The sequence below is a fragment of the Copadichromis virginalis genome, linkage group LG13 (assembly GCF_057382275.1).
Source record: "Copadichromis virginalis isolate Kocher_CV1m ecotype Utaka linkage group LG13, C_Virginalis_male_GT1.1, whole genome shotgun sequence".
Taxonomy (NCBI): domain Eukaryota; kingdom Metazoa; phylum Chordata; class Actinopteri; order Cichliformes; family Cichlidae; genus Copadichromis; species Copadichromis virginalis.
The window spans coordinates 6468783-6484097 of NC_140630.1; the positions used below are offsets into that span (position 1 = coordinate 6468783).

Genomic DNA, 15315 nt, shown 5'->3' on the forward strand with positions numbered 1-15315 from the left:
AGCCTCTTCAGCAGTTACATACCTGCCTGACCAATCAATCATTGCACAAGCATAATATCGGCCATCAAAGAACAGCAGGATCATCCAACAGCAGGGGCGATGCAGACATCTTTGTGTAGATTCACCGTTATTATGCAACAACAATTACCACGTATGAATGTCTAAATTCCTTTTCCACAAACTTCTCCAGGATGATCAGGACAAACACAACATTTAAAGCAAACTATCCATTTTAAAATTTGACACTCTTGACAACTCTGATTTTCTTCCTTCTATGTATATGAAGACAAATAAAAAGATGAAGACAGAATTTAGTTTGAGTTATTTTTGTATTCAACACGTTAAACATATAACTAGAACTGCAAAAATACTGAAATGTGATGAAATGCCATTAGTTTTCACACTTTTTATGTCAAAGGAATACCAAACTGCAAGCTAAATTTTTGAGGCACAGGCATTATCTCGTTATACTCACTTTATTTTTGCTATTTAATATAAATGTCTATCTTTTGCTCAGTGCCCAGAGAGGTGTTAAAGTTAAAGGAGTTAAAGTTTAGTCCCACTTTCTATTATCAAAAACTTAATGAGCCACTAGGCACTATGGTCTGGACTCCTAAACCATATCCAGACTGACAGTGTGTGATACATTCTGGAATTCACTAAACCATCATGTCAATGGTTAAAAAGTACCATTTAATATCTCTCATAAATTACCCTGTTTCACCAGATGGGGATGCTGTCTCTCCACTGTTTTCCAGCTCCACTATCTCCCAGAGCAGAAGGTTGGCAAACTTTACTACCAAAAGATAACAAAAGCAAACAAACAACAAAAACAGCTAAAAAAAAATCTATTTCATATAATGAAGCTCACAATGCTTATTAAGTGGGACTTAAGTGCCCTTCAATATGCTTCTACAACCCAGAAGCAAGACTTTTACCCTCCCAGTGACTTGTGATTTATTAATTACTCATCTAACATTATTTAACAATTCCTTTGAAATACAATATAATGATGATGTTCATAATGGTAATTTATTGCTTTACATCTCTCACAAGAACCTCTTGTGATGGGATCACACCACAGTGAGTTAACTGTAAAGAGGAACCTGTATTCATAACTTAACTTGGATTTGATTTCAGCAGTTTCCCAACTACACACCTGTGCAGTTTTGTGACTGCATGTTGCATCATTGTAATGCTACAAGTTTGTTATAAGTAACAGCTTACAGCATCTACTTTCACTTCTAGCTGTGGCGTGGTTATATTTTTTATTTAATTGGTCTTTATTTTTTGTTATTATTATTATTATTATTATTATTATAAGTAGTAGTAGTATACTATTAAAAAGGACATATATTTATCTAATATTTAGATAATAAGCTGAGCCTTGATATCTTGAAGTTAAACAACTTACCACAGATTAAACATGGCTGCCACAGATGGGACAAGAGAAGAGAGGGGAAAAGAAAACATGAAGCTCTTCTTTTTTGCAGTTCCCAAACATTCCTGGACCTTAAATGACCTTAATGGAAATTTTCCAATCAGCTCCTGTCCATGCTGGAAGTTGGCCATGGGAATCAGGACAAATGTATAAAAGTGCCCCTTCCTTAAACTATCTAGCATTTCTCATGTATCTTGATGCCTGTTTTGTCCATCGTTACTGTTCTGTCTTTCATGGGAAGAAATCAAGTCTGCTGGCCCAAAGTGAAAACATGTGCCATAATGATGGCAGATAGATTACACTGTCATAATGACTGGTCATTTCTCTACCAAGCAAACTGTGTGCACATATTATCAATTTGTGTGAACTTAGCAGTATTAAGTGCAATTACAGTTAGAAACACATAGACTAGTCTAAGTATACTATTAGATACTATTAAAATACTTTACTTGTGTATTTATACATTTAACTTTTCCTGCATAGTAACAACACAACACAGGAATCCTTGGTGCTCAGATGACTCTGTTCTTTCTGCTTGTCTGCTGATTTAAATTTTATTACAGAAGCTCAACAGATGTGTGGTGATGTGTTGCTTGAGATATTGAACAAACATTGACCTTGAGGTCTGGAAGTACCAATAACTCCATTTACTTAAATGTCTATTCGAGACTGACTTCAAAAATGAATAAATTGCCTATGTTAAAATAACCAAATTTCATTAACGGGAAAAAAAAAAACATATTTACAGCCACCGTTCTACATAGAACTCCTTCTTTCTTGGATTTCTTTTACAACTCACAACACTGATTTTTTTAAGGCTTAATATTTTAATTGTAGCTTTTGTTAGCATTTTTGCAGATGCAATGGAATTACCTGACAAATAATATGGCCTGCTGTGAGGGATAAAAGTGTGTGCTTCAGATTCTGTGAGTGAAATTCTAATTTCAGCGCTAATCAGCAGATATTGCTGTCTTCATGTTGCACCAGTACAGTTTATGAATGCAGGATGTTCCCAGCTCCAAATATGGCTGCCTATGGCTCTAAGAAAAAAAAAATCAACATGTCAAGCAACTCTGAGTCTTCAAAGACTCTGAGGCTGCAATTTGCATTCCTGACTGAAAGCATCATGTGTGTCCTGTATATACAGTCTATGATGCTTTGTAGCAAACAGGTCTTAACTTTCCACATAATATCCTGCAGAACTAGTCCACATAGTTGCTGCATGAACACGAACAGTTTCTGGCTATTGTGGTTCCAAGCACAAACTCTAATGGTTTGCATATGTTGCATTTATTTTCAAAATGTATAAAGCATTCACATTATTCAAGTGTAATAATAAATATAAAACAAATTTAAATTGTCATTAACAGCATTGGTCACTGCTTAATACCCAACCTTTTTTGTGTGTGTGTCCAATGACATTACGAACAATTTGAAACAAAACACATCATATACATTATGCTAGACATAGTAGTAGTCCCATGCTTCATTCTATGTGTGTTCATAGCTAAAATGACCATAATATAATGTACTAGAAACCCATCAGTATCATCCAGACTGTCATATTTTAGGAAATGCAAGAAATCTTTGAGAAGAAATGATAAAAGACATGCTGGTGTGAAAAGATAATCTACATGGTATCAAATGTGGCTGAAAACAGCGCAGTTCAAACAAGAAGAACATTTAGCAAAATGTTTTTAAGCGGTTTCACAAAATCACATCGTAAATTTCCAGTGCAAAATGTTAAATGAGTCAGTCATAAGTCCAGCCAATAAGCCACAGAGTTTAGGCTCAGTCTACAGGTAGCATAGAAGTCCCCAGTGTGTCCAGTGCTGGTACTTCCAAAGACATGAGGCTCAATTTTGTATTTCCTGGGCACACTCAAGGACTGCAAACCAGCAAGAACTATAAAAAACACTGCTCATGCAATATTTATGTGATACTGAAATGTAAATGTATTGTTTTAAAGTCTCATTTAATTCAAATGGCACCTAGTAAGAACGAAATTCAACTGATTATAGAGCAGGTGAGCTAGAATAAACATTTCTGCAAAAAAAAAAATGTGAAGAAGTAACAGTGAAATAAACACAGTGTAAGTTTGTTATAGGTTTAAGTGAAATACCTGGCAAGCAGGTAAATGCACTAGCATTGGAGGAAATCTTCATCTCTATCTTAAGTTTATCGTCAATGATAGGCGACAAATTTTGGGAGTAAAATCTCAGAAAAATATATATTTAAGAGGTGTTTGCCTTTACATGATGTTAAAAATAAAGCTTTAAATAAATGTGCCTCATGCCTTTTTCTTTGGGCTTTGAAATATAACAAATACGTCACAGTCAGGATTTTAGTGCATTTTTTAGCTTTTCCATTTGGGCCTTTTAAGGTCCTGAAACACATTAGTACTATTAAGGCAGCTGTGACTTGGACCAGATCTCTTCTAGCCTGCACAAGCTGCTGTTAGTCAGGAGATAAAAATCACAAAGAGCATGTTTTTGAAAAGCTTTCAGATACAGTCACTGCTGCTGTTCTCAAAAAAGGCTTTGTCAGCATGCTTGTGACTAAAGTCATGAATTAATTTGTGCCCAACTGAGTCACACCAGTAAATAAAGAAAAGAATAAGACATCTATGCTCTACAGTGCAGACTCCCTCAATGGTGTCACCCAAACTTTGTTTTTTTTTTCACCTTTTATGGCCTTTTTGGTGACTTAAGTCTCAGCATATAAACAGTGCAAGCTTCAGGTGCATGTTTGTTTCAGTTCAAGAAGAAGCCACAATCCAGTTATTCTTGATGGATTTAGCAATCTGTGTAGCACCACAACTCCAGACATTGCTGCCCAGTTGTTCAATCCCTAGTGCAGGGCGATTACTCAGATGTTGGGTAAAGACCATCGTTTAAGTCATAGGTGTCAAACTCTGGCCCGTGGGCCAAATTTGGCCCGCAGCCTAATTACATTTGGCCCGCGAAGCCATACCAAATTACTATCAGAGCTGGCCTACTGGCATTATACAGCTAATATATATATATTGTTTAGTATTAAGCTTTGCTTGTTCCATATTCAGTTTTTCAGCTAAACTTGTCCATAAGAAAAGATTCATTCTTATATCTGGAGGAACAAATATATTTCAATAAATATTAACGTTAGCCCGCGACTTTGTTCCAGTTTTGAATTTTGGCCCACTGTGTATTTGAGTTTGACACCCCTGGTTTAAGTCATTAGGAGCCGTATAATGTTGGAAGGAAGAAGATAAAAGGAATTAGTCATCATTTGCATGATTCCTTAGATAAAATGAATCATGTTATGAAAGCTAAGGTGAACGGACTTATTCAGCTTTAGATTGTCTTTTATGCATGTGTGGTTTTTTTCAGCAGGTTTGTAAATCTATTATCTATTTTTTTTTTTTTCTAAACTGCGAGGTCATCTGCTCTAGTTCGGCTGCTCGTTCCGCTGGCTTTGCTGTATCTTCGCTTGTCCTTATGCAGCAGCACATCTGGGCCACCATTTTGGATCTGAACACAGCCGACGTCCCTGCTCTCGGGGGTATAGCAGTTAGCATCGGGTCTCAGGTATCTCCCATCTTGGATCTGACCGTCATTGGTCTTCTGCCATCCATGCGAATAGCAGCTCATTTGGAGGAAGTTTACCTCTTCCACTGCTGCTGCCATTTTGTTCTGCTCGGTAGCCATGTTTTCAGAGTTTTGTTGGTTTGCTAGTCGGTGGTTGGGGAAGGGGAGGGGTAGGAAGTGTGTGGAGCCAGTCACGCACTGGTTGAAATCTGGGGGTGGTGTCGATGGTGGTGGAGGAGACAAAGAGAGCTGTCGGCTCAGAGAGGTGTTGGCTGCTTTGTTGGCTTTTGTAGAGCACAAGAATCGCCTGCAATAAACAGAGTGAACCAGTGGGAAAATGTAAGATTTCAAGTTATGCTGCCAACCACAACATACCGTGCTGCCCGCTGTGAACACTTCTTTAAGAATTCACTACCACAAAGTGGAAAGCATTCCCTGTTTTCCTCATTCCATTTGTTCTAATGGTAAATTCCAGGAAGTACATCTGAATCACTGAAGGCTTAAAATTGTTATTGGAATCGAATCTCTTGAGGGAAATGAAATTTCATGAGAAAGTTGCATTGTTTAATTTTACAAGACTTTAAAATCCATATGAATATGTCTCACTGTTGACCAAAAATCTGAATCATCAGCAATCGTTATCTTTATCTCTTTCTTTAATCAGGTTTAGACTGAATACAGGAGAATAACCTGTGTCTAGTAACATATTAGGATATTATTACCGCATTGCAGTATTTACTCTTACTCTTCAGAAAAAAAGCCACCTTTATTTTTTCATTTTTAGTGGAGTTTTAGTGGAGTTAGTGGAGTTTTGTCTAGTTAAAACTCCACTTTTTTCTGGCCACTTTGGGGGTCACAAAACAACAGATTAACACAGTCGTACCTGATATGAAATAAACTGTTACATAATTCACCACTATTTTTGTTTGTGCAAACTGGCAACAAATTACATCTTTGTTAATGACTAAATGCTCAAATAGGTCTTAGTAACTTTATCAACCTTAAGCTTCTTAACTCATTCACTGCCAGCCATTGGCAGTGAATGAGTTAAACCCATTGACTCATTCACTGCCATTGACGGCTATAGACGTCAATGGCAGTGAATGAGTTAAATAGGAAATAAACATAACAATCATTAAATCAAATCATTAATTACCTAAAAAAATAATCATCAATTATCATCATAGTTCAAAAGAATATTCTGAATTCGTTTGTCTATGTCGTCATGTAAAAACCTTTTCTAACTAAAAAACTATACAATGAATTTCTGACCTGCAACAATGTTTCCATGCCAGGTGATGTAGTTCAAGCACACTGAGGACCAGAGAGACAGCTGACACGACCAACATGAACACTATAAAGACATTTTTTTCTGTAGGTCTGGAGACATAGCAGTTAACTGGATGTGGACATGGCCATGCCTAAAAGAGCAAAGGAACAAGAGAATTACTGTTATAGGCCCAAATATTGTGGTTAACAGCAAAGAGTGAAATCAAAATTATGTCTGATTTTTACCTTGCAGACGTACAGAGGATTGAGAAAGATTCCATACAGGAAGTACTGAAGACACAGAAACACCACCTGGATGGAAGGACAGGTTTTTTTGTTGTTTTTTTTTTACAGGTAGACATCATGTTTTAGGCACAATACAAATACGAGTCCTTTAATGTTTACAAATCCTAAACTTTCATGAGCAATTTGGTCCAAACTCTGCAATGCAATTTTTCATTAATTTACTTCTCTTGGCATTTCAGACCCACCTACAGCCTTTGGAGGACAGACATGAGCTTGAACTAGACAGATTTGAAATCTTGACCTGCTATCAAGTTATGTTTAAGTTAAAGGCAGAAATGGTGACATTTACCTCCATGATGCTGCGTATCAGTATACTCAGAACATATGTCTGCAGCAGCGCTCCCCTCAGGCGAATTCGACCTGCTGAGTGACTTTCATTTTTTTCATTTCCATCTCGTTCCCCTTTCCTCTCTTGTTTCTCTCCACCTCCACCTCCTCCTTCACCTCCTCCTGGGTCTTCTTCTCCCCCTCCCTCCTCTCTTCCCTCCTCCTCCCTGTTCCTTCTTTTCTCCTCTCTGCGGACAGTGTGCATAGCGTGGCCCATGTAGATCAGACTGGGAGTGGATACAAACACAATTTGGAGCACCTAGAAAGACATGAATAAGATTTATAATCAAAAGTAAAACAAAAGTTGTTATTTTCATCTGCAGCAGTGTGAGATATTTCTCAGTATGGACTCCCAGGACTTTATACTTTAAACAATTTAGGTGGGGAGAGAAACAACGAAACTCTCATCCAGAGCAGATCAGGCATCAGTGATTGAAAGTATGAAAAGCAAGAGATGTGTCATTGTTCTGGCCCATTAGCCCAGTTATGTGTTTTCATGAACTTTAGAATCATAATTGATGTTGTAATTGGTTCTCCGTTATAATTGATTGCCATGTTTCTTAGTGTCTTAGTTCTTTGTTTCTCTCTTTCTTCCCCTTAAATCTTCTTTTATCTGATAATCTGTTCTTGCTTGTTCCTTGCTTTTAATTTTACTTCCTTGTGTCAAGTCCTCCTGATTCATGTCTCTTTTTACCCATTTTCCACGTCCCCCATGTCTATAGTTTCTAGTGTGTTCCCTTCTGTTGTCTGCTGTGTTTCTGGACTTTGTTATGTTATGATCTGTTTTATTATCGGCCACAATAAAGGTTTTGCTCACTTCAAACCCGTCTCATTTGGAGAATGCATTTGGATCCTATTTTCCTGCAGTCTTTGACAGAATGACTCAACTAGCAGTTGAGTGCTTGAACAGCAACAGGTGGCGCTCTCCTTTTTAAATAGGGCTTTTGAACTGAAGCTATGGCTCAGTCCTGAGTATTAGTCTGTACTCAGGGGGACAAACTGGGGCAGCTGCCACTGCAGGCTTTGCAGCCTGCTTGAACATATTACTTGAACATTTATTTTTTTAGGTTTACACAAAGGATAGTGACGCAAAATTAAAAGATTAACTCACTAATCTGATATCTGCAAGAGTTTAACTTCCACCATTGAAGATTATTCATTTTCTAGGAAGCTGTTAAATTTAGGTCAGACTAATGCAGTAGAATGCAAAGATTTAAGCTTGATAGACCTGGAAATCTATGTTATAACCTACGTTGTAATTGGAAACTCAACCTTTCATACCATTCAAGTCTTTATGGTATGCATCAACCCAAAGTGTTGCCACATTTCTTGGGAAATGAGTTTCCGTTTTTTTTGGTTCTGAGATTTTGATAAGAGTTTTATTGTTTGATCTGAACTGTGTGTGGGGGGGGGGGGGGGGGGGGGGGGGGGGATTCATTTGCAGGGAGGCATTTTTGAAGCAGCCCTTGCTCTCGGCTGCAAGCATAGATAATCTCATTGAATAGCCTGTATGAAATGGAAACATTTCACCATAATTAATCCCTTGAGGACATCAAGTGACTGCAATTTATTTTTCACACTGCACTGAAATAAATGGAAGTAAATAGCTGTAAGGAAGGTGGCAAACCAATCTTAACACGTGATAGATTTAAAATTAAATCTTTTTCTTCAACGACTGCAACGACTATGTTATAACCTACGTTGTAATTGGAAACTTAACCTTTCATACCATTCAAGTCTTTATGGTATGCATCATACCATAAAGACTTATGGTATGATGCCTGAAATGTTTGATGAATGAACAGGGATGTACAGACACAGATATATTCCAACTGACTAATCAGAGTTCATATTGTATTTACAGTTTTAGAAAATGTTTAAAAATCATCAACAGGTATAAAGAAGTTCTTTTGGTTGATGTGATAGAGTAACTCTAATATATTTCTAATAAAATGTCAAGCTTTAAGATGGATTGGCTGACTTCTTTATGATCTTTGATTTCAGTTGGTTAAAACAAAAAGATAATCTTTGACTGCCAATGCATTACCCAGTATCGTATGTGTGCTATGGGGAAGGCTCGGTCATAACAGACGTTCTCACAGCCTGGCTGTTCAGTGTCACAGTTAAAATCTTCCTGTTCATCTCCCCACGATGACTCAGCTGCTGTCCCGAGAACAAGGATTCGGAAGATAAACAGGATGGTCAGCCACACCTGTGGAGAAAAAACATGAAGCAATTATGACCTCCAGTCTTCTTCTTCTTCCAAAGATTAGAACAAAATCAGCATTAGCTCAGAGTAGGTTAATTGGACAAGTGTAATTTAAGTGTTACTATAATTATTTGTTTCTGCTGAATTGCTTCAATTAAAATATCCTTTAATCAAAGTCTAGACTGTGGACATTCCCATTTTTACCCTTTTTAAAACAATAAAGGTATAAACAGCTCTTAAAGGTTACTCCAGCCCAGAGGGGAGGGCCACTATAATGAATGAAAATTGTTATTTTCATCTGCAGTTATTTGTGTTTGGTAGTATATTTATGATATGGAAACTCCACCTCCATCCATGGACAAGCAGGGAGAGCAATAGCAAGACCCTGCACAGAGCAGTGAGAACAATAGGTCAGTGATTAGGTCGGGTGCACCATGAAAGGAGGACTCGGAGTTTAGCTGGATTGTAAAGTGCCATTTAAATAGTTTTCCCTGTATGAGGTTTGCCAGTTGGATGCCTTGACAACTTCTAACTGAGCCATCAGCTGGCTGGCAGTGAGAATAGCTGGTCTGCCAGTACTGACTTCATGGCCACCCTGAACTAAAGTTATTACATACTTTAGGAGCTGGTTATCTTTGTAGTACTTCTAAACAGATTTAAAAATGCCTTAGAAAAAGTACACAAAGTGCTGACTGATTGAATTGACCATTACAATTAGTTATTTAAGAAAGAATCTAAACTAGAAAACTGAGCCTTCTCACAAGTTCAATGATATGTAATGTTTATTGGGGGGGGGGGGGTTTAAAACCAAGAGCGTCATCATTTCCTAAACCTAACCAAGCGAGTGAAACAAAGATTTAAAAGAAACAGTCCCACAAAGAACGTGAATTCCAGTCCTCTTGACCTTGTGCCATGTCTAAATTTGTTATCTTGGTTTATAAATTGTGCTCCTGGATTCCTAAGCTTTGCCAACAGTTCTGTAAACAACTTACTTTGAGGACTACTACTACTTAGCTTCTCTGAAGAAAGAAGATGCACACAGTACATGCACACATTTTACAACAATGGACATGCACTGAAAACCAGAGGTTACTATCGTTACAGTTGTAAGTAACATTAGTTCCATAAAATCTCTGAAAGTGAAGTTATTTGTTTTTGGTTTCTTTTAAGACTTGTTGAGTTGAGTTTCGAATGGTTAAACTAACAGATGTTTGTATGATATTTCATTCTAGTGTTACAAGACTCTGAAACCACAAACCACGCGTCGGGATACACAAAATAAACAGGATGATTTAGAAATACATGAATGTTCTATTTTGAGTGTATATGTTTGTCTGTCATGAACAGAGGATGTCGGACCAGTCTTGTGTGTTAGTATGCAATGTGTGTGTACATATACGTGTCTGTGTTTGCATGTTACCTTGCCAACAGAGGTAGAGTGCTCCTGTACTTCCTCCAGGAAGTTTCCCAGTAGGCTCCAGTCTGCCATGACTGATTACAACTCAAATTCCTTACTCACTGCTAAACTGTGAGCTGGGCAATATCCACCTGAACACACCAACAAAGAGCATGGGAAGGTTTGCATGAGTAACAGGTGGGTCACATGATGCATTCAGGCACATCTTACAAACTAATTTTATAACAAAGTTTAATAAAAAATCTATGAGGTACCAAGAATAATCCTCCCTGAATCAGACAGAATTTTATGTTTTCAATAGATTTTAGGACTTCCTACATTTATGGAGATGTAGCTTCTTTTTTATTACTTCATGAGAATGCTTTTCAACAAAAGCAGGGAATGTACAAGTGAGAAAATGTCTTTATCTTAGAAAAAAGCATGAAAATCTATTAAATTAACATCAACTGTTAACATTTGTTTGGCGCAATTTTTTAATCTTCCTTTAAAAAAACATTTCATCTTGTTTATAAATAGATTTTAGGGCTATGAATGTGAAGAAATGTGAAACGCATAACTGAATGCCATGTAATGACTAAAATTATAGTATAACAGTCTTATATTCAATATATATATACATTTCCTTGTTCTGTATATAAAGCGGATTTAAAATATTTTTCAAAATATTTCAACTTAAATAATTCATCCAGGAGAAATACTGAGAATAGAATATCACTTTGTAGTGTTTTAATCTGGAGAGCTAAAAGACTTGAAATATTTCAGTGGAAGATTTTGTCATGTATGTTATGGTCAGGTGGGCTGATTTAAACACATATCTTGAGAATAACTTGGGGCAATCTTTAAAAAAATGTTTTATATCTTTGTATGATATTCATTTGCACTTCTCATGAATTCGTGATTAACCACAAAACATTTAGAAATATTCTCCAGCTACAGTGATTATGCTGTATGCATGCTGCCTTTAATGCACAATGTTTTATGGTTGGCTGGGGAGAAAAAGATGGGGTTATTCTTCTGGTATTATTTTCTTTCATTTGGGGATTGGGCAAACTGTGTTACTTAAAATATCTCACTGTGTGTGCTTCTCCTTGTTTTCTATTCATGGAGTATTAGTGCACCTTCTAAAATTCCAAATTTGGTGCAATTATTATCTTTTTTCCATGCTCTTGCTCAAAAAACCTTAGTTGATGAGTGGATAAACCATTGAGGAATAGACTGGCTGTTGCTGTGTGTGTGTGTGTGTAGGTGTGTGTGCGTGTGTGTGTGTGTTCGTGTGTGTATGTGTGAGCCTCTCTCCAGCCCGGCCACGACCCCATTAATAAAAATGTCTGTGCCCATGGTTTAGTTTAGCTTCCTCTCTGTTCCCACACTCCCCCTCCGCCTGTCACTGGGGAAGGAAAACTAGAGATCTACTGTAAACACTGCTACCACACACACACACACACACACACACACACACACGCACACACACACACACACACACACACACACACACACACACATCCAGTCTGTTCCTATGTTTGGTTGAGTCTGTACCAGTATGAATACAAATCTTCCTTCCCAGCAAACATGCCCCCTTGGGGCCAGTGTGGGCAGTCCATTATGGGCCCCAGTACCATGCCAATGCGTGTAGGGGACTAGGCATCTGGACCGAATGGTATGGAGCCCAGAAGTACACACATTCCATACCAGTACCAGGATCAAGAGTGTAGGACCCACATATGCCCCATGTTGCATTACTGTCACCAGCTGGTATGGAATGTTGATTAAAATCTGTGCTTCCTTTAAGCACTCCCTCATTTACAATGTGCATCAATGCACAATGCTGGAGATTTTCACACCAGGCACCTGGCCTGACACAACCATCAGGTCTTATGTCGCTTGTGCTTGAACCAAGAATCTTTTGCTTGTTAAATACTCAAGTCTCTACGTAATAGAGGCACTTACCCTTAAAGACAAAAACCAAAACTCTCAAATTCTTGGAATATGACCTGATATCTTTCACTTCTTGAGTTATTTTGCAGTATATCAATAAGAACCAGTTTAACTTCTATTTTACTGAGGTTTTGAATCAGTGACCTTCTCTCAGCCTCATTTAATCTTCTCAAGAGTCATTTATTCCTTCATGGTGATTCCTTATCATAAAGAATGTGCTAGCAAACATGCCTGTTTGACCCCACAGTGGGCAGGTGTGGGTGAACTGTGGGGCTGTTCCTACATTTATCCCACTTGGGACTCAACTGGGTGTGTTGGGGTTAAAAAAAAGTTAAACATTTCACATTACTTTTTACTTTTCTTAAAAGTAACATGTAACATAGAGTACATTACTTAGTTACTTGAGAAAGTAATTCATTTCATTATTTGTTAAATTATTTTTGCATTACACGTGGCAGTATTTGACTGCCTGGGATGAGATTTTGTGTCACAATTTTTAAAGTTTGAGGAGATTTTGCATTTATCTTTGTTATTTAAATACATGTATGTGTAGATACATACATGACAAGATAATAAAAAGGAAACACAGACAAGGTAACTGATGACGACATACCTAGGTATTTGGATTATGGATTCTGATGTTACACAAAATGTGATTCTGATGAGTACCAGACTCTGTACAGACTTCCAAAACAGGGGGAACAATAAAGAGCATTTCTGGGTGGAGTGGGACTGCTTTACATGCCAAATTTCTCACCCTTCTGTCATTTGATTGATGTCATTTCTCGAACCAGTGGGCAAATGTGACTGTTTTTGTCCCTAACTTGGAACTCATATTAAACTTGTATTAAAAGTCTATTTCAGACGTGTTGTTATGCAAGAAGCACTAATTTCAGATGAGAAACGAAGATGAACTTAAAAATCTGACCAGAAAAAAAAGTTTAAAATCAGATTACAACTTTTTTGGCAACTTATTTATTAAATGCCCATCCCTTCCTGTTTTTGTAAAGCCCAGAAGCTTCGAACAAACCATGTGTGTGTGTCTCTGTGTTGTGTGTGTCTGTGTGCTCCCATTCATATCTTTCACAAGTGATCCCAGCATCATTAATAACAATATTACTTCCTTGTATAGACTTTCTCTTGACCTTTGCATGCATGTGTGTTTCTCTTTGTGTGTGTGAGAGAGAGAGAGACTGGGTGTGTATATGTGGAGTCAGTATTGTTCTGCATCCTGTCTTGATAATGGGCACACAGACACACACACACAAACACACAAATACAAAGGCCCCCTCTTTCTCGAGCTGGTTTACAATAATAAATGATGAATCATTGACATCGGTCAGACATGAGGATGCTTTCAATGCGATAATAAGCTGAATAGAAAGTATTAACAGGTCAACGTGATAAAATTCTGCCACATCCATCAACATCATGGGCGTTCATTTAGAGACAAACTAAATTCCAAACTCAAGTAACAAAAGAAGTTTAATTTGTTAATTATTTTAGAATTTACTCAAAGATTTCTCTATCTTTATGCACACTGGCACACACACACACACACACACACACACACACACACACACACACACACACACACACACAACTTTTATTTGTGGCACTTCTTTGTGATCTTATTTAAGGTTTTGGGGTCTGAAAATGCTGTTTTGTGGTCATTTTTAGCACTGATGTGGTCATTATTAACACTGGAATGCATAAAAACAGAAAAAGATGCTTACACTTTTGATATTAATTAAATATTTAACATCTTAATCTTAAAATGAAGACATTAGCCATACTGTAAACATGTTGCACTAAAACTCTGCCACATACAGATACTTTACCTGATTTAGGATACAGAGAAAGGAAACTTCTAATCCAGTGATAGCCTGATGATTGTAGACTGAAGTTAAACTGATGGATGCTTTCTTCTTGTTGGTGAGGTGCTAGTAAGCCAGGCCCTCCTCCTCTTCAGAGTTGATCCTCAGGATGTAGGAGCAGCAGATTTAACAGCTGACAGATGCACGTATTCAGATGATCTGTGATGAATGACGGCCACTCTCCAGCTGTGAGTGTGAGCGTTCCTGCTCAGCCTCAGTCACTGAATGTCAGCGTGAATTTGATGAACCCGACAAACTTCAGGACAGACAGGTTGAGACTGACACAAAGACGGATCGACGGAGAAGGTCAAGTTGATTCAGGGGATTGAAAAAGGAGTCAATCCAGCAGTTTGGAGCAATTTGTGTCCAGAGAGATCTGAACTGAAATGAAATGTGTGTGAAGCTGTAGTTTATACCCCCCTCTCTCTCTCTCTCCCTCTCTCTCTCTCACTCTCTCCCCCTCTCGCTCCCTCTCCTCCTTCTACATCTCCAGAGGAAGTGGGCCTGGTGCCTCGCTGCCTGCTATTCAACTCTCAAATATAGGTGCATGTGTTTGTTTGTAGTGTTTGGCACTGAAGGAAGTCACATATTGTATTAAGACACAATAGCTAAAAGACCCAGTCCTGCATTCCTTCATGTCACTCTCTTGACATATATCTCTCTGCTTCTCTTAAGCTCTGGTAAGTGACTTAAGCTTAAAGTATAATTCCACAGGATTTATTATGGAATCTCTTTGGAAAACCGCTGGTTAGGTTCCTGCACTGAGACTCTTCCGAAGATAAACACAAGCTGGTTTCAGTTTCTTAAGTCTTTCGTTTTTGTGATTTCAGTGAATTACATTCATTTCATTTACTTATTTGTTTTTAATGGAAACTGAAATTTGCCAAATATAATCAAAAAGTAAAAGTGAACATCTTTGCTCAAAATAAAAAGTAGGCTAAGATGCAACATGTGACTTCAGTTCATGA

At 37.7% G+C, this 15315-nt stretch overlaps 1 protein-coding gene across 1 annotated transcript; it reads right to left on the reverse strand.

The window, feature by feature from the left end:
* Positions 1–4825: 4825 nt before the first annotated feature.
* On the reverse strand, positions 4826–14712 carry LOC146695141 (gap junction alpha-5 protein-like). The gene is made up of 7 exons (XM_085477050.1): positions 14312–14712; positions 10539–10666; positions 8957–9121; positions 6872–7168; positions 6523–6588; positions 6280–6428; positions 4826–5314 (listed from the first exon to the last, which is right to left on the reverse strand). Exons 2-7 carry the CDS (start codon positions 10605–10607, stop codon positions 4846–4848), a joined length of 1215 nt encoding a protein of 404 aa, XP_085333176.1. The 5' UTR covers positions 10608–10666; positions 14312–14712; the 3' UTR covers positions 4826–4845.
* Between the last annotated feature and the right edge of the window lie 603 nt (positions 14713–15315).